Source organism: Melanotaenia boesemani, chromosome 8, assembly GCF_017639745.1.
Source record: "Melanotaenia boesemani isolate fMelBoe1 chromosome 8, fMelBoe1.pri, whole genome shotgun sequence".
In the NCBI taxonomy this organism is placed as follows: domain Eukaryota; kingdom Metazoa; phylum Chordata; class Actinopteri; order Atheriniformes; family Melanotaeniidae; genus Melanotaenia; species Melanotaenia boesemani.
In genome coordinates this window covers 28,169,400-28,195,749 of record NC_055689.1, presented here as the reverse complement: position 1 = coordinate 28,195,749, position 26,350 = coordinate 28,169,400, and the positions used below count along the sequence as shown (strand labels likewise).

The window sequence follows — 26,350 nt, the reverse complement described above, 5'->3', positions numbered from 1 at the left end:
TGTTTGATGAAATAGTGATGTTGTATTTAAACAAAATGACTTACAAAAAAACTACAAAAATTTTATATATATATGTGTGTGTGTGTGTGTGTGTGTGCACTGCCTCTAGCACTACATGACAGCACCTGGGTCCAACTGGACTCAAATCAGTCTATCAAAAAGAAAAAAAAAAAAAAAAAAAAGGTTTGCAGCTGGTTGCCTTACTTTTTTTAAGTTCACTCAACTTTATTTTTTACAGTGTGCATGCTGGGACAGTGCTGTCTGATGTCTGTCCTTTCTTGATTCTCGGGCTCTTGATCTCTGTGCTCCACTTTCAAAGAAACTTTGAGTGTCTTTTCTTTTTTTTTTTCTTTTTTGTTTGGGCCAACTGGCCAGTCGGTCAGGCAACAGGCCTCCAACAGCCTGCAGCTGCTGCTGTGAATATAAAACGGAAACATGAGTGCATTCATCACCAGCTCACTCCATCTGGTTTAATTCCATCACATGTATAAACAGAAGAACAAGGCAGCGACTCAGCGGTAACTCATCATTCAACAGCACACTTAATTTACTTATTTACTTAACTAATATCTCTAACTCATAATGACAATCCCTTTAATTATGAGTTGAAGAACACTGATGATTCATCTCCTTACCTTTCATGTTTTTAGTGAAGCTGAAACTTTACACTAAATGTTGATTCTATATAGTCTTTGCCTTGAATTTCTGCAACATATTGGGAACACATTTATGATTTTAATTTCTCTGAATATCTTAAAAGTGAACATTTTCGTTTTAATTTGGAAGCGGAGAGCAGCCGTACTTGAAAATGTTTTATTTATTTTTTAACATATCAAAGTCAAGATGATGAGTTAACGTCCTCTTTCTCTGAAGATAACATGTGAAAATAACACATGCATGCCTTAACTGACTAATTAGTGTTTTTAACCTTTGTATTAATTACCAGTTAAATTTGGTGTTAAACTGCCATTTATGTGCTTATCTCTATCATCTTATCATCTTGAGAAAACAAAACGTGTTATATTGTGATAAAAGCAGGTCATTTTTCTGGATGAAAAGAAAAAATATGTAAAAATTATCTTTGTGATTTAAAGCACAGAACGGAAATAATTGGAAGCATGACGGCTTTTGGTTTCTGTATGTTTACATTTTCAGTGCTCAGCAGCAAATTTAACATATTAAACTCAATGAACGTGAATATTAGACTTCCAGGAATTCTGCGTTCGGGTCACATTAGAGTTTCTGAAACTACAGTACAATTATAGCTGATCCAGCTTGGAAGGATAATTAAATCTACATTAAGGGGTCTAGATGTCATTGTGAATGTAAATATAATCAGATCACTTCATAGTTGGTATTGCTGTACATGTTTTTAAAGGTAACCAAGTTTAACCACAATAACTACAAGAATACTTTGCTGCCACAGAGGGGTAAAAACAGCATTATAACATGATAGTGTTATCGTAAGAACATAAAACATAACATTTGTAGAGTGTGCATACTTATGGTTATGACCCAGAAATATTGGGGCATAATACATTTCATTGAGGCGTGATAGATAGTGTTGTCAAGGAAAATATTTAAGCTATTTTCATTTTTTGCTTATTTTGGTGATTTAGCTAAGTATTTTCTTCATTGTTCTATTTTTATTCATTTTGATAGTTATGAGTGGCAAGGTGCATTGTGTGTGTGTTGCTCATGGTTTACATGCACCAGTGGTTAGTGGTTAAAAAAAAACAAAAACAAAACATTGTGTACTGGGAGGAGATTAAACTGTGAAACAGAGTCCTGTGTGACATTACCAGTTTCGTCCAAAGTGCTCATTAGCAGGAGTTTCTCACCATGTCTTAACCCTGCACAGTGACGTGCGGTGAAGTTTATGGTTGGTGAGGCACTGATTTACAATTGTAAGAACTGAAAAGAGCATCTTATTTCAATATTCATTCAACAGCAAACAACTGGTAATGCTTCATAACCTATCAGCATTGCTCTTTCAATAACACTCACACACCCACTGTTACTAACTCTTCAGGGAGAAAAGTAGCTACTGGCTGTCCTAAAAGTCGCTAGACATCGCTAAATGACATCATCTAATGTGCATAATAGCCTGGTACATGGAGGCTGCTGTGGAGAGGAATGTCATGGGAAAGGCAAAAATGGATGAAAAGACAAGCTAAAAATTTTTAAAAAGGCAAAACTAATAAAACAATAAAACAAATTATTTGGTTAATATTTTCTTTTAGTCTAGTTTAATTTTATTAAGTGTGGGTTGTTTTCTAATTAGGAGGCTGCAACATTTCACAGCACTCGTTTTCCTCCACACTCTTAATATCTGACGGTAAGCCAGCGCAAAATCATCCAGCAGCAGCTTTGAACGTTTTATTTTCAGCCTGGTAATGAAACAGGTGATTGTCTCCTGCTCTGAATGCAGCTGCTGCTGCTGCCAGAAGCCTCTTCTGGTTGCTTTTGGACAGGAGGGGGGCCTGCGCAGCAGCACCCACTCCTCATTGAGAAGAATAAATTACTTTAATATACGTCAGTCTACAAAAGTCTCCAATACTGAAAAGTCGCGAGATTTATCGCTAGTCGCTTAAAAAATAAAAACAAAAGGTCGCTAAGTTGACAACACTCACACACCATGTTGGTGTGTGAGTGCGCCCCCTTGAGGTGAGGCAGAGTACTGTTTGTCTCACCTGCTGACTTTTCTCTGCACTTTATTGTACGAAAAACGTGAATATTTCTCTCACAAATACATTAAATACATTACACAGACTGTAGAGAGTCATGGTGTATAACAAATATTTCTGTAAAGTTCATATTGGCGATATACTGAGGAACAGAAAACAGCACGTGTCATGTAACCCAGTTTGTATTGGATGGTACAGTCAGAGCTGAGGCACAGCTTGCCGTGCCTCCACCGGGGTTTCTGCACTGGATTTGATCGGAAAATACTCAAATTTGGCCATTTTTACTTAATAAACTGTCACAAACGTGTTAGTCATACTGAAAATACATTTTTAACACAGACCAGTGGAAAATATTAATATTTATTGTATGTTTTTTTCTTAATCATGACACTTAATCATGGCACTGCCTCACCTGCCTCCCCTGACCGCACGTCACTGACCCTGCATGATGTAGAAATTAATCCAGTTTTTTAATTTAGCCTTTTCTCTGATCTGCTGTCCAGATACTAATTCCTTATCTAAAGATAAAAAAAATATAATAATAATAATAATAAAATGTTTTTTTTTTTTTTGTTTGTTTGTTTTCCAGTCCTTTTAGCAAAACTGATAACATGATGAGGTCCATTTATTCCCATACTTAAACAACTAAAGATAGAACAAAACAAAAGCTGTCTGTTTAGCTTCTAGGTGTCTCTTGGAAAATACACTGAATCAAATAGTTTATTTAGTGGTTTTCAGAGACATTTACTTATTTGATTTTGTTTATTTGGCAAAGACCGAGTGAAGCAGTTAGATCTTCAAGGCCAGTGATTAAAAGATATACCCACAAATTCAAGTTAATTTACACTTCTTAGAGAACTGAAGTGATGTTTGTCAGAGGTAAACCCAGTAGCTCTTGAATTTTAATATTAAAAAGGTCAGTCTTTGGCTTTAATATCAACATCTTACCTGCTGGGTGAAACTCAATTTGAATTATAAAAACATTTGAGATGATCCCTGAAGCACAAATGACTTGGATCATCTGACTTTTCAAGAAATGTCACTAGCAGGACAGAGTTTTAATTTACACATTCAATAATATCTGCTGGATTGTTTTAAAAAAGATGTACAGAATTTCCTGTGTTGTCCAAAAAATGAAGTCTGACCTTTTAGGGAAATGCATTTTCTTGCCTCTTTCTTTCTTTATTAAAGAAGAGTTAGTTAACATCACTGCATCTCTGCTGAACACAGATCAGTTTCAATACATAGAATTGACAGTGACTGACATTTCTGCCAACATTATTTTAATCTGATCTCACAGAAATACACGACACAAGCTTTTTTATGAGTAAGAACACAAGTCAGTGATCAGGAAAATGCCTTATCTTTCTAAATTTGAAAAAGTAAGAACAAAGTACCATGCCTTTTTTCTTCTCTGCTCTCAGAGTATTTTACATATTGTCTTATGACTAGGGTTGTCCCGATACCAGAAATTCGGTAGTCGATACCAATACCAGTGAAGTTACACAATACTCGATACCTAATTCGATACCACGGCAAAAAAATAAAAAGACTAATTTATTCAAGATATCCAGCATCTTTATTAAAATATTAATCTGTTTACATTGTAGAAACTTGAACAGATAAATAATAATAAAATATATACCTTGGTGTTTTCCCTTCAAGTATTTACACAAAGATTGTGTTTTTTTTACTAAAGAACAAACAAATAAATAAAAAAGAAATAAGAATAATAATTAAAAAAATATTTCTATAATGGCATGCCCTCAAGTATTTAACAGAAATGTCAAATTAAAATGTGCCTCGGTAAGGCTCCGTTGTGGTCCGCTAGCAAAAACTTCGTAAAGTTCTGCTCACCTTGAATTCTTTGTATAGATCCGGGTGCCTGTCTTTAAGGTGCTTTGCTAGATTGGACGTGTTTCCTCCTTTCGTATTGAATCCCTTTCCACATCTTCGGCAAATTGGGTTTTGGGGATTTATTATGTCCCCTTTGTCGTTTGGCCTGAAGCCAAAGTACTTCCATATGTGGCTCCTGGTTCCCTTTTTTTCAACGAGCTGAGGCGGAGCAGCCGCTCCCGCTGCACTCGATGTAGCCATCTCCACCCAACTGTTTAGCTAGCAGCGGGCGGATGTAAACATCTCTTACGTCCGTTTCCTTCGGTACCATCGGTACTACCGGTACCATGAAAATACAAGTACCGACAGTACGACAGCAGTGCTGGTACCGACTTGGTACCGAAGTACCGAGTACCGTGACAACCCTACTTATGACAACAGTATTTATACTTTGTATACATACTTTGTGTGTCTGATATTTAAACACATACATGAGCTATTTTAGGGTTAATTTTTAGCAATCGATACAGCTTATACAATAGTCTGGTTTCGACGGCAGGCTTGTGTTTGACTCTGAAAACTCTTCTTTTTTCACTTCTGAAATCACTCTTTCAGCCTGCAGTTAAAATGGTTCTTCTGATTGTTTCAAAGTGGAGCATAGTACCTTTTAAAAGTGTAGTACATAGTGCAGTTAACGTCTTACCTGCAGCAGACAGCAGTCAGAGCGTGCTTCGCTTTGAGAAGCAAGCTAGACGTCGGACGGGGAGCTAAGCTAGCAGCTCACACTTTAACATTTTATGTTTATATTGTGTCATCCAGCTTTGCATCACAATTGTTCTTTTGTTTCTTACATTGTTTTTCTTAGCCAATAAATGTTGCTATGCATGCACGGTAACACGTCAACATTTTCTGTTCCAGATCATCTGACAAAAATTTCTGCTGCTCCAATCCCAGAAAGCTTTGTTTTTTTATATATATGAAATTCAGTTTTTTGGGGTGGTTACCTTATGCTTCCTTTCAGATTTCCTCCCTGAAATGACAAACCGTGAGCACTCTTACTGCTCAGTACCATTAATTAAAAAATTAAATATCCATTTTAAGTGCTCTTCTGATTTTTTCTTTCACCATTTCATTCATTCTTCACCATTAAGTTTAAATGGTGCATTAAAGGTTGTTGAGTAAAATGTTTTTGGATCAAAGAAATCTCTATATTTTGGGAACATATTTATAGTCTATAGTCACACATTTTTATTGTGTGTTTAGTGCTCATTAGCAAATTTAGCAACAAACTCAATGAAAATTAATAAACTTTTACTAATGTTGTCTTCAGGTTTCATTTGAGTTACTGAAACTCTGATCATCTCACTTCAGCTAATGATAGATAATCATACAAATATTACAAATTCCAGATGATTTATAACAATTGATACTAGTTGTAGCATCTGTATGCATTTTCACAGTAAACCAAGTTCAACATGAAAAAGAGCCTTCCTTCTCAAAATATTGATTTTTCACAACATGACTTCAGGGTGGACAGACAGCAAACTAACACACACAGAACAAGACGAAAACTAAAATTAAAATGATAAACTCAAAATAAAAACAAATAATTTATCTTTTTTTTTTCTTGAAAAAGAGAGATCCACACACCCCTAAAGAGCCCAGAGTGGTCGTTGTTCTATTTACAGTGTCTTGTGAAAGGTGCAGACCACAGCATGTTGGCTGACTGACTGAAAACAGACAGAAAACCCCACGGGCGCAGGAGGATGCTGGCCTTTAACCTGTGGCTGTCAGGCTGAAACTAATCAGTTCCCAGGAGCAACCTGCACACTAAAGCCCTTTGCAGGCATGCAGTACATGTCATTACTTCCTTCATCTGTCTGTTAAACTAAAGGCATGCTGTCATTCAGGCATAGGTCAGTTTTATGTTTATGTTTCTCACGCCTTCAGTCAGACATGATAGTGATGGAGAGACTCGTGGTATATGTGTAATACTTGCCTTTTCTGGACAATACATCAAGTGTAGAATACTGCTGAAGGTCAGACTCTCATATCAGTTTATATTTGTCTGACATTGGAGCTGTGAAAGTGGAAAATATCGCTATGGATGGGTGAAGTAGTAGTGTTTAAGTTTGTTAAACATGTGGTGTCTCTCTTATGGATTGTTAATGGGAGATGGATGCAACTACCATGAGATTCCCCATTGATTTGTTGCCTCAAGTTCTGCCGTCACAATTTTTGTGATGGGTTAGAGTGAATGGACTTGACCAAGAACCTGAGAATCTGCCAGTCGCAAGGTAGCACAAATCTAAACCCTACTATGTTTTGTCATCTATTTTATTCACCTTTAGGATATAATAGATTAGAACAAAGAAGTGGGATGGCATTCAGTTCATAGTCATGGGTCAGTCCTGCTGCAGTGAGGACTTTTAGCCTCCAGACAGGAGTGCCCACACAATCAGCTGAGCTCCCCGGTACCCATAAATTGGATAATAGTTTACTAAATCAAAATAAAGCCCTGAACAAGCATTTAATGCAAAACAAAGCAGAGAACATTTAGCATAGTTATTTTCCTGATTACTTGGCTCAGGCACTGTGAAAAAGCCATTTGACACTCCATCCAATATCAGGAGGAAATAACTAAGCAGGAAAATCTAGCCAATACTGTTGTGATGTTAACTTAAACCCCCTTGTGTCTTCTCTTTTCTTCTGACTCAGGGATTAATCCACCTCAGCCATCATAGACAAACCTCCTAGATCTTAAATGAATTAGGAGAAGCAAAGAGAGTCAAGGCTTTTGGCAGAGCTCAAGAAGAAGAAAACATGTGTGTATCTGTAGGTGTGAAGTAAAGACATCTGGGCTTGATGAGGAGACATGGCAGGACATGTGTCTGAAGAGATGTTGGACATTAAACATCCCAACGTATTAAACTGGAGGGAAGCCTGAGTTATATCTACGAGGCTTTATAACAAGTACCAGTAAGTAGCTCAACACAATCTTGCCTAAATTTGTAAAGGTTTCACAAAAATCTGTTCCACATATTTTCAACCCAATACTTGACTCTTTTATCTTTTGTGTAGGTGGACACAAAACTATTTACTGGAATGATGTGTGAGGCACTCATCCTGTCTTTCACCAGGACAATTATTCTCATTTGCTGCTTTACCTATCACTTTGTGTTATAGTTAAAGATAGGGATTAAAAACTGCTTTCTCAGTTTAAATTAGAGATGCACAACTTTGTTGGTCTGAAATTGGTATGGGATACTATTTAGCTTGTTGTTTAGAAAAAGTCTGCTGGCATTGTGCATTGATTTTGAAGTAAAAAATGGCATATATTTCTATTTAATTTTAGATAGGCACACAGTAAATAAATTAAATACGTTGGGTCATGAGAAATATAATTGACTTTGAAATACTTTACCAAATCTAAAACCTATTTTGAAACAGTCATTTTTCCGAATAAGATGAGGTCAATGAAACAAACTGATAGATGGTTGACGGCTTTAACTGGACAATGCACCTGCTGCCTCTGAAATGTCAAAGTCTTAACTGGTTCTTTATTACGAAAAATTCTGTGTAGTCTTGGCCTAAATGCTCCAAGAAGACTCTACTTGTTCCAGCTATCAAATTCATGCCTTCTGAATAGACCTGCTGGACAATCAATCTCATTCATTTCAGTGGTAACTTACAGAAAATCTCTTGTTTTGTTGCAGATAATCAGTCATAAAGCTCCACAGAAAAATGTGTTTTCAATGATAAATGTTTGGGAAAAAATTGATATAGTCATTACTCCAAGGCTTCTAGTCATTTTTTATTTTACAGATATTTCTGTTAAAGCACAGCTCAGTTAGCAAAGAGGTGAAGGCCATTTCTCTTAAACGAAGCAAATAGCTTCTCTCACATATTGTGGACGTGATTTAGGCACAGGTGTTTTTTTTTTTTTTGTTTTTTTTTTTCCTAAAGATCTAACCTTTAAAAAGCTGCAAACCCCAATATTTTTAACATGAAAGAAAGAGCACATTTTCTTCTTTTTTATTGACTGCTTGAAGTTCAATTTTTCAGCAATGAACCTCAAAAGCAAGTAAGGACTTTGTATATTGACATTAAAAGGCCTGTTGCATATCTCATATTTATCCCTCATATGATCTGATCATTAAAGAGCCAGCTGGATTCTTGGTGAGAGGCCTATGAGGTGTGTTACGCTCACGCTGAGTGTGTGTATGCACGGAATGAACCATTGATTCCTGCAGGCTCATCATCAGCGATATTTGATTCCCAACCTGCATTTTCTCTCAACTGATTCCCCCACTGTCTGCAGACTTAGTGGGTTTTCATTATCAGATCCCCCTGCTGACTCCCTCTGCACGTCTTCCCCTCTCTTTTTTTTTTCAAAGCTTTTCCTTTACAATGTAAAAAAAAGCCCCCTGAATGCTTCCAAGAGCTTCTCTCCCATGTGGGATCACGGTTTCCCCTTTCGTCCACTAAAGGGGGTGTGAATCTGAACTAACACAGGGCTGTTTTATTCTGCATTTTCATGGTCAACTGCGTGAGCTGCATGAAAACGGGGGTGTAATTAGACCCCCCCCTGTTGCCACTCCTTTATTTTTACACTGAATTGTCAGTCCATTTGCATTTTTCTGTGTTGGTACCTGTGCCTCGCTTATTCTCTAATAAGAAAAAATAACATTCGTTGAGAATGTTTCCTGACTATGATCCATTTCTTCTGAGCATAAAACAGTATTTTAATGTAAATTTGAGTACTTAAGTTACCCACAAATCTGCATGTTAAAGTGGCCTCAGAAGACAGTAATTGTTGGGAAGGTGGAATATAAAGTAGAGTGGTGTTTTCTTCAAGTGTATCAATTATTTTTTTAATACAGCAAGCTGTAAAGTGCATACCCCATTTTTATCTTGTGCAAGCTCACCAGAGGAAAGGAGATTGCTGGTGTTTGAATTATAACACATTTTTCAGTTTACAAAGCAATTGCTGGCAATCTGTACCTGTCTGCAAATCAAACAGTAGGATAGTTTTAAATGTAATACTTTGGGTATTAAATAAAACAAAATTCTGCAGGATATGTACAGTTGGTAGATGTCTGACTAACAACCTCAACCTTAGTTGAACACTGTACACATCCAGCTATTGTTTTGTTGGTTTGAGGGTTGGTAAAGAAGATTCCAAGTTTGACAGCGTAGACAGGTGGAGGACTAAAACAGGTAGCGCCCCCCCCCCATCATTTAAAAACAAACTAACAAAAAAAAATCATAGTTTGTTTCCAGATGGGGTTTAAAGACAATCTGGCAAGATTTAAAGAAAACTAAAGAGGATATATGCACAGAGTAGGTGATAACTAACTAATACCAGCTGTAGCGTAATCAGTTGAAAACAGGTGAGAAACAAAAAGGCAAGAAGCAAAACTAATTGGAGAACACAGGTGGGATTTATTTCAGTGCAAAACAGGAAGTAAACACGAGTTCTAGTAAGATACAAAAAAGTCAGAATATTCCAAAATGAAGCCAGTTAAAACCTAAAACAATGCCACTGGTCTTGTGCTCTTACATTAACTGGGGCTGAATGTTCTCATCATTTGACTCTTTCAGTTTAAGTTCCCTGCAAATTATCTATAAATGTGTTCATGTTATGTAACCAAGATAAATAATGATGTCTTATTTTATTCATCTGGCGAACAGCAGTAAGATCTGAGTTGCTCAATGTCAATATGATGTCTTTATTAGTCAATGTCTGCTTGAAAATATCTGCCTGATGCAAATTAATTTTCTTCCCTTGCTTGTTTTCTGTAAAAGTAACAGGTCTCAGTTCAGAATTAGATTGTAGGTTTTAACCTGCAAGAAAGAAGGTTAAAAAATAAATTAATACCAAGAAAAAAAAAATACCAAGGACCAAAGTTTAGTGTGGAAAAATGAAAGAAAAGAAGCAAGATCAAAATCACTGTAGTTCCTGGAAGTCAGAAATATCTAACCCCAGGTCTCGAGCGCCAATGTTCTGCTGGTTTTAGATGTTCCTCTGCTTCAACACACACCTGGCTTACATTATTGCGTGACTGTACAGAACTTGACAACAAGTTGTTTGAATCCACTGAATCTGAATCAGGTGTGTTGGAGCAGAAAAGCACCTTTAAACCTGCAGGACAAGACACCTTTTTGAAGCTAGTTAAAGCAAATTCACAACAAAGTAATCTCAAGGCACGTTTACAGACAAAAAAAAATCTTTGCATGATCCACATTAGTCCACTTTATTTAAATTCTGTTTATATGAGCAGTTCATACAAAAAATTCACAAGTAATTTAACTAACAGATTGTCACAGTCTGTCCTGCCACTCCTCCAGCACTCCCCTGATCCTCCACACCTGTCCCTGATCCCAGCTCTCCAATCAACCCAACCTGCCACACCTGTTCCCCATTGCCCAGTCCTTATTCACACCAGCACCACAGTCACTCCCTGTCTGACCTTAAACCTGAATACTTCATGGACTCACCCCTTCTCCGTTCCTGGTTCCTGTCCCTCCAACTGTCTCCTTCGGTTCGAGTAAGACCTTGTAAGACCTTGTGTTCCGTCTTTATAATAAAGTATAGGGGCGGCGTGGCTCAGCAAGGTAGAGCGGTCGTCTCGTAACCCGAGGGTTGCCGGTTCGATCCTCGGCCAAGTCGGGTTCATGTTGAGGTGTCCTTGGGCAAGACACCGAACCCCTAATTGCTCCTGATGGGTCGTGGTTGAGCGCCTTGCATGGCAGCTTCCGCCATCAGTGTGTGAATGTGTGTGTGAATGGGTGAATGTGATGTATAATGTAAAGCGCTTTGGGTATCATCCCAGGTACAGTAAAGCGCTATATAAATACGGACCATTTACCATATAGTTAACCTGCCCTTGTCTCCGTGGAGTCCATACGTAACACAGATTGCATCAAATTTTCTCTTTGAGTAAATCCCCCATTCTGAGAGTACACAGGGTGGTGGGTGAAAGTGGAAAGAAAAACACTCCCTTTTAACAGGAAGAATAAACCTTCCTCATATTTATACATGGAGAATAATCGGTTTGAGAGGAAAATGGATGGAGGAGACCAGTGCCTCATCCCCAGCAGACGGAGAATAATTCATCTAAAAGGAAAGTCTTAAGTCTAGACTTAAGTAGAGAAACTGGTTTTTATGTCTGCCTTGCTCACGAGAAGTGTAGGGGCAGTGATTTGTTGCTTAACTAGACTGTTTAACATTTTTCATTACTATGGAGGACTGGGAAAGAGGTAGCACTACTACAGTTAGCCAATGATGTGTCAGGTTTCCTGAGGCTCTGAGTCAAATCTGTCCTGCAACTTATTGACTCCATGAGGTCAGAGTGAAGTAGAAAATAAAATCTGCACATAACCTCCAAATTTACAAGATGTTTGAATTTACATAATGCTAAAATATTTCCATAATCATCCTCAAAAATGCACAGCCTCATCCTCATGAATGGTTTTCTCATAACTTGGAAATGAAAATCCATCTTTTTATGGTTTTTAAAATGTTCTTTTTTTTTTTTTAATTATATAAAATCAGTATTAAATCTCCGCTGTTCAGTGCTATTTTTGTTTCGTGTCTGTCACTCTTCTATACATGCTGTTCATGTCACACTCACCCTGGGGCAGCACAGTCATGTACATCCTCTGCTATCTGTTCTGAAACACAGCTCCTCTGTTTTATAATATTCAGCCACTCATATCTGCTGTGTCCTAAATCCATCTGTTTTATTCTTATTTTATTCGAAACTGCAGCATGCCTTCACATCACTGAGCTGTGCTTTATTCACTTCTTGCTTTTGGCTGTTTGGGCTTCACTATATCAGTCTCAACATCAGCCTTTGTTACCTTTAGAAGAACAAACACACTCACAAAATCAACTCACATCAGACATTTAGTGGTGTGTTTGTTAAAAACCACAACTGTAAAATGCAATCAAGATTTAAACCATTTAAACATAATCACAAAGGCTGATTATTTGCACCTTGGATGTGCAGATGATTGTTGAGCAGAGTGCATAGCTCCATGTGGGCATTGTTATTTTTTCTTGAGAAATACCTTTACACTTCATTTATCTCCTCCCCTTTCCACTAAACATGCATTCTTACCTAACCCCTTTGGCCAGTTTTCCTCAGTTGGCACTTTTGAGAAATGTTATTTACAGCTGACCTCTTTCAGGCTGGCTTGTTTATTCATTATTTGTGGATTTTATATTCCTTTTGAGTTTTGGGTCAATAAAAAACCCAGTTTTTGAAACTTCTTCCTGTGTCCTCAATAACTGCATGGTTCCTGATAATAAAATCAACACCTTCAGACAGTTCGAAGAGAAGCTGAGACAGGGTCAAAGCAGCAAGTGAGCTTTTGTTGGCTACTTGGATTTTTGATAAGCCTACATAATTTATTAGAATTTAATTAAAGTCATAATATGAAACTAGAAGCACTCAGAGAGCACAGACCTCCACCAAGCCATAGGGTTACTCACCTGACAAAAACCCCAAAAGGCCCAGCCCACCCAGTATCTTCTAAACTTTGAACCTTCTGGATCACCGGATCCAGAATATCAACATGATCAGTGTAAAACAGTCTTATTATAACATCTACCATGATGTTGTCTTGCAATCCTCCCGACAATAATTTTGGGCATTTTCTGAATAGTTAGAAGCTGTAATGCCAAATTATCCCAATCTCCCAATAGTAAAGAATCCTTTTAAAAATTCCCGGATCTTTTATTCCATTTCTGTAATTTCCTGAAAATTTATACCTTTTTTGAGTTATGGTGCTAACAGACAGAAAAAAAACTAATGCTGCTGAAAGCAAACAAAAAAAAAAAAAAAAAAAAAAGAGAGAGAAGCAGAAGCAGAAGAATGAATGCAGAATATGCTTTGGCTATGCTCCAACAAATGAATGAGGACGACTCAGATGAAGGAGTAATGATCAGCTCCTCTACAAGAGGACCAGGTTTTTAAACGCCACCGCTATCATTTTACTGCTGCGATAGCAGGGTGTCAGAATGACCCCCTCTGGTGGTTCTAGGGGGTGTTCGAATGTAGTGTTAAAAAAACTTCATGTATCCAGGTGGTGATCCGGATCAGCCCCAAAATCTAATCAGTTGTTCCTTATTCCATTTTAGAGATTTTTAAATCAAAATCTTTCAGTATTTTTCTAAGTTATTTGCTAACAGACAGACAAACATAACCTCCGCCCCGTGAACCTGACCTTCACATAATATTGTACAGACTTAAAAATACATTTTTGCTTTACAGATACCTGTCAGAAAAAAAAGTACCATAATAATTTTTAAAATGTTTTTCATTTAAAATGAGAAGACTGTAAAAATGAACATCCCCCTTCATCAGTTCTATCCAAATGCAATGATGCAAAGTGACCACTTAAAGACTTTCTGCAGGGATGATGCTGATTTAACACTGTGTCTGCAATTACATATTTTAATTAGCAAATTTTCCCTCAATGAAAACTTTCATTAAGTTGATGGATTTAAGTAGTGGATTTTTTTTTAACTCTATAGAATGTTTTAAATGATAAACTTCTGCTTGTTGAAATTTCCCATCCATTCAGTAATATTATATTGCAAATTAAAGCCTGTCAGAAAAAAAAATCACTTGGCTTCCAGGGGCCTCTGTGGGCCACTTATGTCCCTCCCAATGTCCAAATCAATACACCACCTAGCGGGTGGATTATAACGCATGATGGAAAGTATTTTGCATGAGTCTGTATAAACAATAAGGCTAATTTCCTGAATAGATGATCTTCTAAAGATGACAGTCTTAATGCATGCAGGCTACATGCCCCCAACTCCACCAAATAAACACATCACATCTAGTTTATCCCCCCTCTCTCTCTCTCTCTCTCCCCTCTTCCCTACTCCCTCCCCACAGTCGAGTTTGCGGAGATCTCTCTTGGAGCTGGAGAGGAAAGGTTTGTCCGTCTCTCTCTCTCCTCCAGCAGCCGCCAGATTTCTCTGCAACCTCCCGCTCTTTCATCGTGGATATGGAGACTAAACGAGTCGCTGGGATTATCTCTCGGTTGGTCCTGCTTCTTTTCTGCTTGAACGGGACAACCGGAGAAGGTGAGACAGCTTTGCGCTTCCTACTTTTCCCGGAGGAGAGAAATCGAGTCCGAGCAGCTTTGAATCCGTTGTAACGTCTGCAAAGTGCAAGTTTTTATGTCACGTTTTGTATGCAACTTAATGGAGGCGATTTATTTCTTTAACTTTTTTGGGAAATTAAATAAACAAATAAAACAGTGCTAGTATTTGGTGTGTCTCTGATGCGCAAAGCTTTAATATGAAGATCTCATCTTTACTGGAGCATTCTCTGCATCAGTAGAAGAGATTATAGGCTTTGGTATTAAAAGAAAATATTTTTTCTTCTTTGGGTATGCTGTCTTTTACCTGAACTAGGCAGGCTCGGGTTCATGGTTGTATGCATAAAACAGTATTAGATCTGTTTTCTGGTTAGTTTGCTGCTCAGCGCAGCGTGATGGGCATCCTGGGACTGAGCCTGTTGGAGAAAGAAAACAACAAACGTTTGATGCAGGCTGGAGAGGTTGATTCTGTTAACTCTTTATCCAACTTTAAAGCCACTATCTGCATGATCTAGGACTCCAACATACACAAAAGAACTTCCCAGTCTCTCCAAGATTTGATTATTAATTTCCACACAATTTGTTTTAGTATCTGCTCCTCATTTTCTGTTGCATTTTTCCCTTAAAGGATTTCATTTTCCTGTCTGCCTTTTCTTTGGTAATGCCTTTTGTTTATTGTTCTTCTATCCCTAGTCATCTCTGTGAGAAATTAAACTTCACAATGTTTAATGCTGGATGGATCTTCGGTTTAATAAAAAAGACATGAACACCTGGAAATAGAGATATTTTCGTGAAAGTTTTGACAAAGAACTGTTTTTTTTCTCCTGCTTTCCTTCTCCTTCACATTTTCCTGCTGTCTCTGACACAGATCAGATTCTAACTCTCCATTCTCTCCTGCTCCACTCATCTTTCTGCTTGACGCTCTTTCCTCTCAGTCCTGCTGGTCCTGCTGTCAGCTCCCTTTTGCTTGTCAACGGATTTCCTTTTTCTCATCTTCCCTTTCTGTTTCTCTCTCTCCACGTTTGCCATCTTTTTGTGCATTTCACCCTCCCGGATCTCTGCTCCCCTGCTGCATCTGTATCTGAGAGCCTTTGGTGTTTCCCTTCCCCATTTCCTTACAACTCTTCCTCTTTATTTCCCCTCCTCTCCTGCATGTTTTCTAATGTTTCATGACCTCGACGCCTCATTTTTCTTCCCTCCACTCTCCTGCTGCTCTTTTCTTTTTCTGTAGTTGTTTCTAGTGTTTGTTTGTTTTTTTTTAAGCTCTCATCTCAGCTGGCATCTCTGCTCATGTTCACAAGCTTAAATCAATGCCTGCAGTATATTTTGTTTCTCCCATTCTGTCAGGTTGTGTGAGCATTTCAACAGATGCCAGCGTATCGGCTCTCTGTTAGTGTAAGCTTTAATCTGTTGCAGTGCCACATCCTCTCCGCGTTGTGTTGCACTGCCTGACGCAGCGACACACTCATCATGCACGGACCATAAACCACAAGAGCCTAATAAGATAAGACCGCGAAAGATGAGTGAGCTCAGCTGAAGGTTTGAGACTTAACCTCACATCTCCACCCCCCTCCCTCCTCAAAGACAGTTCATTGTTCAGCATGGCAGTATAACTAAATGGCAACAAAGTATAAATACATATTTTAACAGTCACAGATGGTGCTGTGATGACTTGTTAGCCGGAGGACTGACACACTGTTTATGTGATGACTGTCACTAAAGTTAATGTGTGAGACAGCAGCCTGCAGGGCTGCAAAGTCACTGTGTGTTTAATTGTCTTTTGAAATTAACAGCATGAAACTGTCAGTGTGTTTTTTCAGACATTTTTCATTCATGAAAACTAAGATATTAAGTCGGGTCATCTGAGTGTTTGCAGAAATTAACTTGCAACTGAAACATTTAAAGTCCGTTAGAGAACATTTTTCTCAAGTAACAACACTGCAGTCATGATGTTGTATGTTTGGTTTATGTTTTCCTCTCAAAATGAAGCTGTGCGCCAAACTTGACATCACATTAGTTGGTGGCCTTTTAAAACATGAAGTCACCCAGTTGGGGACATTGGGAACAAATGGTGCCAAACTGCAAAATGGCCACTTTAGAGACCTATGAAGTCTGTGCTAAAACCTCTCTAATTTAGTTCTGCTTTACTTTATCAGCGTGGACCTTTACAGAGACAATGTTCATGTATTGTAATACGATCTGATAGAGGTTTTGTACGGTGGCCCAGAGGTGTCACAGCAAATAAAAGCCGCAACACAACAAAATAAGTCACAACACTACAAATAAAAGCCGCAACACAACAAAATAAGTCACAACAGTCCGTTGCGACAAAGCAAAGCTGCAAGACAGTGCTGGGGGCTCGCATCAGTCTGCATAAATACATATTTCTCTCTCTCTCTTTTTGGTGTGTTTTTGTTTTAAATATTTTTTTCACGTTAACGTGCTTTATAAATAGACAAACACCAAACGGAAAGGCCTTACTTATCTTAAGAGGGAGAGAAACAGAGGTTTAAGTTACTAACAATTACATTTAATAAAGCACTGTCTTGCAGCTTTGCTTTGTCGCAACGGACTGTACCTCGTCCGTGTGCATACATCGAACATGCAATGACTCTTAATCTACACATAAAAAGTTAAAAGCATTCATAAAAGCGCATGCCGAAATTAATAAACGTTATTAACAAACAGTATTTTACTTACTTCTCCGACTGCTTCCTAAAATCTCCAACTTCCCATCTGTTTGGACTGAAACTTGGTGTAGCTAACTTCCGGTGGTAAAATCTTAAAAAAAAAAAAAAAAAAAAAAAAAAGACAACTTCCGTTGTGGCTCATTGTGTTGTGTTGCGGTTTATTTTGTAGTGTTGTGCCTAATTGTGTTGTGTTGCGGTTTATTTTGTAGTGTTGTGGCTTATTGTGTTGTGTTGCGGTTTATTTTGTAGTGTTGTGCCTAATTGTGTTGTGTTGCGGTTTATTTTGTAGTGTTGTGGTTTATTGTGTTGTGTTGCGGTTTATTTTGTAGTGTTGTGGTTTATTGTGTTGTGTTGCGGTTTATTTTGTAGTGTTGTGACTTATTTTGTTGTGTTGCGGCTTTTATTTGTAGTGTTGTGACTTATTTTGTTGTGTTGCGGCTTTTATTTGCTGTGACACCTCTGGGCCACCGTAGTTTTGAGATTCAGCTGCATTATTCCAAAGAGATATTTATATTAATCCTGAAAATGTTTCTTTTAGACAAGCCTTAAACCTTTTCATTTGTGTTATGTGCCATTTTTATTTGTTCTTCACCGTAACACATATACTGACATTTACACATCTTAATAAATCTTACAAATCTTCCCTTTACTATGTTCCCCAAAGAATTAAAACAGACCTTGTGGTTGCAAAGATATACTCATTTTATCATTGGGATGAAATTTTTGAACAGAGGCACAAGAGATTGGGACAGAGGCTAAAAGGGTTAAAAGAGAAAGAAAAAGAAAGTTAATGATTTATTCAGGCCAAAACCAGACTTTCAAAATGCCCACAAGTGTCTCACTCTGGCTAAGATTTTACATAATCCAAGCTCTCCAAAATGGACTAACATACCCATATAATGCATTTCAGGGTTGACTAACTCCTGCATGGACACTTGTTTATCAAATCGGCCTAAGCATACTACACAAACCCCATAAGTTCCATATTTTTGCATAGTTTTGCATCTTTAAGTAAAAGCGGTATAGCCTGAGTGCATATTAATATGTTAGAATTCCCAATGAAACTGCTCTCATTTCTATGTATTTCTGTTTCTTTTGTCCGATGGTTAAAAGCTTTAGAAATAGCAACTTTACAACTACATTGTCATCTGACAAAATCTCAACACCTTCAGACAGTGTTGAAGAGAAAGTTAGAATCAGCAGAATGTCTTGAATGTTTTCTCACACTGTCCACTGGATTATTCTTACGTGTGTGTATACTGGGACAAGGATAGTGGTTCATTTGGCAGACCAGGTGGAACTATATTCCATTTTAACTCACTGAGTTAAAATCACATCTATGGGAACAAATCAAGATGAGCTGAACAATACTTTAAAAAGGGTTCTTTCAGATTTTGAATATTCATTTGATCCATTTTTAATTCATTGTTGTGGTTGGATATGGAGCAACTACAAAAGGATCCAAATGGAGTCACTTAGCAGGCGGAAGCAGATAAGAGTCCTTAATAATGAAAGAAGAAGTGTCAGCAATTTACTTTTAAAGGTAAAGTGTAAAGAGAAGTCAGGAACAGGTAACAAGATCAGATCTATGTGGGGGAAACACAAAGATACCAGACAGCAACGACAAAGTGGCAAAGAAAAAGACAAAGAATGCATTTATACTAAGTGAATGACTGAGCAATAGGGCCCACAAGAAAGGAGGAGGGTAAGCAAGAAAGTCTGAGGAAATCTGGTGGACAGAAAACAGTCAACATGTGTCAAAGATAACTAGCAGTGCATTTTAGTTTTTTCTGAAAGACCAGAGAGTGTAATATGAACAGAAAGCTACAACAAAGGCTTTTCTTAGAATTAGAGCTCAGACAGAGTTCATAGCATTAGTTGCAGTTTTGCAGTGACATCCATTACAAAGGGCAAAAGAGACCACATTTTTCAGTAAGAGTAGAATAAAATGAATCAGAATCCAGAGCTGCCTCAGGACATGATGTACTCTGAGTGAAGCATGTGGCACAAAGGTCTGCTAGACTAAACCTGGTTTTAAGGTTACTCACAAATGCTGAGGGAAATCTAGCAGAAATGAAAAGTGGAAGGTGAGAAAAACTAACACAGACATTTCTATGACATTTTACAAATCACATAAATGTAAACAATATTAAAATTACTCAAGTATCCAGTGGTACCAACAGAATTAGTCTTTCTTTGTTAATGTAGAGATAATGTAGAGATTCCCCCCACGCCTCCTCCCACCTTATTAAATGTTAATGTCAGCGAAACAACATGCGAACAGAGCATCCATCCATTTGTCGTTTGTTGTGCATGTGCTGTGCTTTTCTTAGCTGATCTGTATGTTGCTTTCTATTCACGTGTTTGTTTTGTGCATACATTCAAATCAACACATTACAAGGAGCAAGGAGCCTCATTCACCAATCTTTTAGAGCTGGTATTTTATTTAATTATTTTGAGCAAACAAAACAACATAAATTAAACAACATAATAGTTAAAAAAAAAAAATCTGTTACTAAAAATAAAATTTACCATAAAGTCTGAAAAGGAGCAGGAAGAAGTTAAAACTATTTATTCCTGCCCTGCTTTGTAATCGTGGCTTACGCTTCCTTGCAGTTGTCACAAAAATCACTTCAGTGTCATTTTTTTAAAAGGAAAAAAAAGTACACATATGCACACAGACATATACTTACACATGTATACATCTGCATTTACACACACACACACACACACATATATACAAACATATATATATATATATATATATATATATATATATATATATATATATATATATATATATAAACACATAAACATACTTAAACATATAAAATTAAACCTACAAAATAATAGAGACAAGAAATCTCTGTGCTGCTCAGTAAAGAGTGATTTCTACAGCATATTTTATGCATCATGTCCTGTTGCTTGTATGGTCTACTTGATGCTTCTTTGCTTTTTATTTCATGCTGTGAGAGTGCATCTTCTGTGAAGGTAATCTCCAACTGGCTGATGCATGTATGAATAGCAACCTCAGAAAAAGTCAGGACCAAATTGCTTGCACATTTTCCTAAAAGTTTCTAAAGTTTATTTGTCAAAACAGCTTATGTTATTGCATCTTATGGTAAATGCATCAGCGCGTGCTGGTGACTCTTCGGCTGAAGTTGTAAAGCATACCGTGTATTATCACAATTTTGTTCAAAAATTCCCAGAGTGTGTGACTGTTTATTTTTGTAAACAAAATGGCTAAAGTGGTGAGTATATAGCTAAACCTAGCAACGAATCATTAAGTTGGTAAAAATCCCCTGAAGGAAAAAGCCAAGAAAAACATTTCTCCCACATTTGTACATGTTTTGCAGCACAATGAGGAAGAGCCAACCGAAGCATCAGCTTTAATGCTTTTTATGTCTTATGTGGAGTTGTTTTTTAAAGAAATGTGTTTGTGTCTTTAGGCAACAATTAACCTTACTTCGACATATACCTTCTGCTGTTAATAGGTATAATATTTACAATCCAGATTGATAGCCACAGTATTTTCATTCTTAGGAAAATATGAATGACTGATGGCTTGTTCAGAGTGTACGTTGCCTCTTGTCTAGTAGCTGCTGGGGTTGGATCCTGCAAAAGAACAATATTGGATGTCAGTCAACACTTGTATTTCTTCTGCTGGAATGAATCTGTCAACACTGCAGCTGGTGGTGGGTGTCTCTCCCTGTTCTGTCCTTCACGCTCATGGTGCCAACTTTAACATTCAAACAAGACAGAAACTTTTCAACAACGTTGTTTAAATGTAAACATAACACAGACAGTGAAGCACATAACTCATATTCATAGTGTAGCAATCATAAAAGGTTAAATTCCTGCTGAGTCTTTGTGGTTGTTTTGGTAATGTAACAACTACAGCCCAAACACTCTTTTTTTACAGTGTATAGACCAGGGCTATTCAATTCTGTCCTAGGAGGGTTGCAGCCCTACAGGTTTTCCTTGTTTCCCTGCTCCAACACACCTGACTCAAATAAATAAATAAGTCATTGTGCAAAACCTCATAAGTTTTGGATACACTTGATTTCAGTCAGGTGTGTTGGAGCAGGGATACACTGAAAACCTGCAGGACTGCGGCCCTGGTGGGGCTGAATTGGGTCACCAACTATACCTGGGTGATTGTTTATGCAAGTCAAGTCTGTGAGTGGGTTTGCTTTATTGGCTTACTTGGAGATGTGGGTTGTTTTCCAGCTTTGGTCAGGACAGCAGAAAGGAACCTGGAAGATGACACCTACCAAATTCATAATCCTGTAGCTACTGTGAAATTTATTCTCGCTACCTCACAGATGCACTCAGTTCTCATAAATGTGCAACTTGATGGAACTTTTGGATGTATCTCTCTTCTGTTTGCTAAAGTTTTGTTCCCTTGGCATCTATAGACCAACTCGTTTATCTAATGAGTGTGAATTTGTCAGCTTGAGGGAACCAGTTCCTGAGATGTTGCCAGCAGAGAAAATATGTTTGCTAACCTCTCCAGGCCATAATTAGCCTCACTTTGACATCAGCAACTTTTTGCTGTTTAGAAGTATATTTATCACGTACTTCAAACACCAAAGTAGTTTAATCCTCAGGAACCTGAAAATTTTTGTGAATCCGAAGACTTCATTCTTATGGACAAACATCTAGCTAAAGGTTGGTGATGGATGAACAGTGAAAGACTCACCAGGGTCTTACGTTTATGATGGATGATAGACCAGAACGATCTGAAATGTGATGCCAATATATTTGATAGCTCTTGAAATATTTGGACTGCAGTGGTTGAACTGGCCGTTCCCTGGTGTCTTGCTGTCTGTCCCTGAGTAACCCTCAGCAAGAGAATAAAACATAACAGAGCAGAGAAACTGGTGCAGATTGTTCTGTTTCTTCTTTCACTTTATTGTTTATCAGTCCTCTGCTGTGTCTCTAATTGTGCCCTCAGAAACTTATCATCTCTAGTGACTTACTGTGTTGTTGTTTGCTTTATTTTGTTGTTTCCTCAAGCATATTTGGATTAATGGAGCAGTAGCCTGAATGTGTCTCCACATTAATTAGCTGGTTATTTGACTAGTTTGTTGGATTAACGGTGTTAGCGTTCTTTCCAGCCTTGGTAGTCCTCTTTATACAGAGATCAGCTTCTGTTTGTTTCATGAATTCAGAGCAGACAGATCAGACCTTTTTTGTTATTAAAACATTTGTTGTTCCCGTTACACTTTGGATGTGCAAAGAGGACTAGCTTCCATATTTGGATGGTTGAGAAAAACAGATGGGGGAGTTTACAACTTGGGTAATTGCTGTTATTGATCAGCAGGATTTGATTTCCCATGGCTGCAGTGTAATAGTAATAAAACACAAAAACCTGTGTTATTTAAAGGTGAGTTTACTTTTACAAGGTGCAAGGAACACGTTATCCCTAGTTAAAGTTAATAAATTCCTAGTCTTTGGTGTATATTTTTTTGTTCTTCTTTTGAGTTTTAGTTGTTATTATTTTCTTTTATCCTACTAAGTGTGTCGGAGAGAATTCGTGTGGTTTACAGAGGAAAAAGTTTGAACCTTCCCCATGCCCAGTGTGAGATTAATTCTCACTTTGTGAGACATTTGCCATCTCATCTGCACTAAAATTTACAGCTGCAGTAGTTTTGTTTACACTATTTTTTTTCCCCTTCCATTGTAACTATTTTGAAGGTTTGAACAGTTGCTTCCACTTTGGATCCTATTCCTGGTTGGTAAACTTTTACTGAAATGTTTTATTAAGATGGCTTTGTTGTGGGAAAATGATCTTTTTGGATGAACGGCTTAGGTTGAAACAAAATGAGGACAATAATCTCAGATCGCAACTAAACCTTTTAATTATAGTTTACTAACAGGAGTTACTACCAAATGATGGAAGCTAGATTTATAAAGGAATGCTTCCAGACTCATTTGTATATATTTTATAACTGTAGCTGTTTATTGTTGCTGCTTATAAAAGCAAAGAAACATCCCATTACAAAAACATAACTTTAATATCCAGAGTCATTTAGGCAAAGACACAGGATTATGGATGACATCTACAAAAGCACAACATATGCAGGCAGACTGATTGATTTGTTTTGTTTAGTTTAACAGTTGTACAATGATTATTCGCATTGTTATTTTTATATTCTATTTTGTACATACTTCCAGCATCATTTGTAGGCCATATGTCATGTCAGTAAATCCTGAGAGAAAAAGGCTTCCTGTAAGTTGCCTGAACTCATTAATATAGTGTTTGGGTAAACACACGTTGTGTGTCATTACTACACGTTTTGTTTATTTTTTTCTCACTGTGCAGCGTGTACAGAAAAAAGATGTCAGTCTGCAGCATCTGTCATATAATAGTGTAGTCATAACATTTGCACTTTATTTCTGTGGATCCTGTCTTGTTTATCATTTGACTATTATTTGTATCACTTTTATACCCAATCACCCACAGTGGAGTGATATTCATAGGATATACATAGGAGATCATGTCAGTGAGTCCGTAGGAATCTAAAATGGATGCAAATAGGGAAACGGACAATAAGTTTTGAATCTAAATGGTAAAAATGGATTTTGTGTGTGTAAACTTAGAGCCAACAGAACATTTGATATCATAATCAGTGATGTTTTTCCTGCATGACGGCATGGTGGTACAGCAGTTAAAACTGCTAAATGTTTCTGGGTTAAAACTTGCTGCTTGAGTTGGAGCTTTTTTTTTTTCCTTTTATCTTGCATGCTTTTGGTTCCTCATGAGATTGCATGATTGTCTGTTTCTTTGTGTTGACCATTCCAAAGCATATCCTCTCACACTTGGCCAGCTGTCTCCATCCCTCTGCAGCCCTGTACATGACAGAATAGGACAAATAGATGATAGATCAGGCTCTATCATTGCACAGTGGGCACCAGACTAGTTTATAAATGCTTTCTAGTATTTCGAGTACATGTGATGAATTCCTATAGCTTTCTTTTCCCACTCAAGACCTCAAATCCCATAAATGGACATAGACAAACAAAAGGTTAAAGTTCATGTAAGCACATTAATCTGAAGATGTGGTTGTCTGAATGTTACATCTGACCTGCTACTTACAGTAATGTTTATTTGTGGATAAGAAGACGCATGCTGCCTCTGCTTCCTCAGGGTGACTACTCTTATTGTAAATGCTTGCTTTAATGCAGTAGTGGTCAGAAAAGACAGAGGATGTGAGACACATTAAACCTTGTCTATAGGCATTTATGAAATCATTTGAGAGTAAGATTTAAAACAAATAAAAGCCCAGCTGTTTCTTTCTTTTTGTTTCCCCCAAGGGAACACAAAAGTTGAACAAACAGCATTGATGGGTAATTTAGTCATTTTAAACTTATTAATTAAATTGATAATAATACAGTAAATAACTCCAGTAATAATGGAAGTGTAAAGTAACAAGTCTTTTGGCTTGCTACATGCCTTTAAAACAAACCCACATTGTACAGGTTAAACACAGAGTGATTGATAAAATCTTAAGAAATACACTATTTAGTAAGATCTTTTGTTTGTACATCAAATTAAATCAAATTTTCTGGCATAACAGCTCAAAATATTTAATAATGATCAATACTTTAAAGATAATTATATTATCCAGACAGCAAATGAAAAACTGCTTTAGAAATAAAAGAAACTTTACCTGAAAGAGGACTCTGCAGTATTATATTAGTATTGACAGTAACAGATAAAAAATGTGATCAATAATTTTAATCATTGAAGGAATTTTAATTTTAAAGGTTGAAGAAATTGCTGCTTTTAAGGAGACAATTTCAGACCTGCATTTAAGCCACAGTTAGTTTTTTCAATCAAGCTGTCCTTCTGTTTTTTATTCCAGAGAGTCAACATTTGCTTAATACTTAATATACCAAATGTTATGTGTTTCAGGGTTCTAGTGTGGCTGGAGAAAAGTCTGAGGGGGCTACAGTACCCTCAGAGGGGGTGCTGGATTCGTGTTTCTTCAATGGAAATAACTAGAATTTGTTTCAGTTCTTAAAGCGGAGATCAACAAGTTTGGGGTTTTACTGACTTGATTTGATTAACAGATTGATACAAGTGGCAATTTTCAGTTTATATTAGAAAAAGATGCAAGATCTGTGTCTAGTCAGTTGCAAAAATTAGTTTGGCACATTTCCAAGCAGCATAAAACGATCCTGTGATCAAAGATAATGAACAAATTTGTATTAATTTCTACTCAACCATTGCTGTGATACAGTTTCATTTTTACCAACAATGCTTGATTTGCAAACTGCTGCATTATTTGCAGCTGTTTTTAGCTTTAGCTATGGTATTCGATACTTAAATAATAATTTGCAGCAGCCCTAGTGTACATGCAGTATCATGCAAAAGAAAACTATAAACCCAAAAGTATAATATGAGTTATTTAATGAAGACCAGGACACATAAGAAGGCTCGTTGTGTTCTGGCAGGCAGGAGCCACCCCCCCCCCCCATGGCTACTTTATGTTGCTTCCCTTATGCCACAGATTTGTGATGCCACTGGCAAGGAAAGGACAAACTAATTTAAAAGCTCTTTTATCTGTGTAGCCTTTGGGCTTTTAAATAAGATTGAGTGACTTTTTTTTTTCTTTTTCTTTTAATTTGTTTATTCATTTTGTAAATCTTGACTGTTTATCATCGTGTTGTCGTCTGGGTGTCATTTGCTGCTGGCTGCAAAACCAGTTTTCCCACTGCGGATAATGAAGCTAACCTTGAACCGAGATCTGTATGATCTGTTTAGCTCAGCTGAAGATGTAAGTAAGTAAGTTTTATTTTGAGCACATACAAAACCACATGTACAGCCATGAGAATTCCAAATACAAAAAAGAAAAATGAAACAAAGATGTAAAGACATCTGCTTAGATTGCACAACATTATGAATGAAAAAACCACTTTTCAGCTTGCAGTTACAGCAGTGAGTTGCTCCATCTCCAGACAATGTTGGTTGCATGCTGTGGGCAAAATCCAGAGCAAAATGGGGTC

The 26,350-nt window shown here is 37.3% G+C and overlaps 1 protein-coding gene and 1 long non-coding RNA gene across 2 annotated transcripts in view; one reads left to right on the top strand and one right to left on the bottom strand.

The window, feature by feature from the left end:
• Positions 1–4,177: 4,177 nt before the first annotated feature.
• LOC121644963 lies at positions 4,178–26,290 on the bottom strand. Its single transcript, XR_006011343.1, has 3 exons — positions 26,279–26,290; positions 15,944–15,946; positions 4,178–4,951 (listed from the first exon to the last, which is right to left on the bottom strand). It is a non-coding gene; the product is annotated as an uncharacterized LOC121644963 (long non-coding RNA).
• Positions 14,487–26,350, top strand: part of LOC121644962 (contactin-associated protein-like 4) — a 103,596-nt gene continuing 91,732 nt past the window's right edge. Inside the window, exon 1 of the mRNA XM_041993228.1 lies at positions 14,487–14,628. Within this exon, the coding sequence (XP_041849162.1) occupies positions 14,550–14,628 (79 nt within the window). The 5' untranslated portion in view covers positions 14,487–14,549. The remainder of the gene's footprint in view (positions 14,629–26,350) is intronic.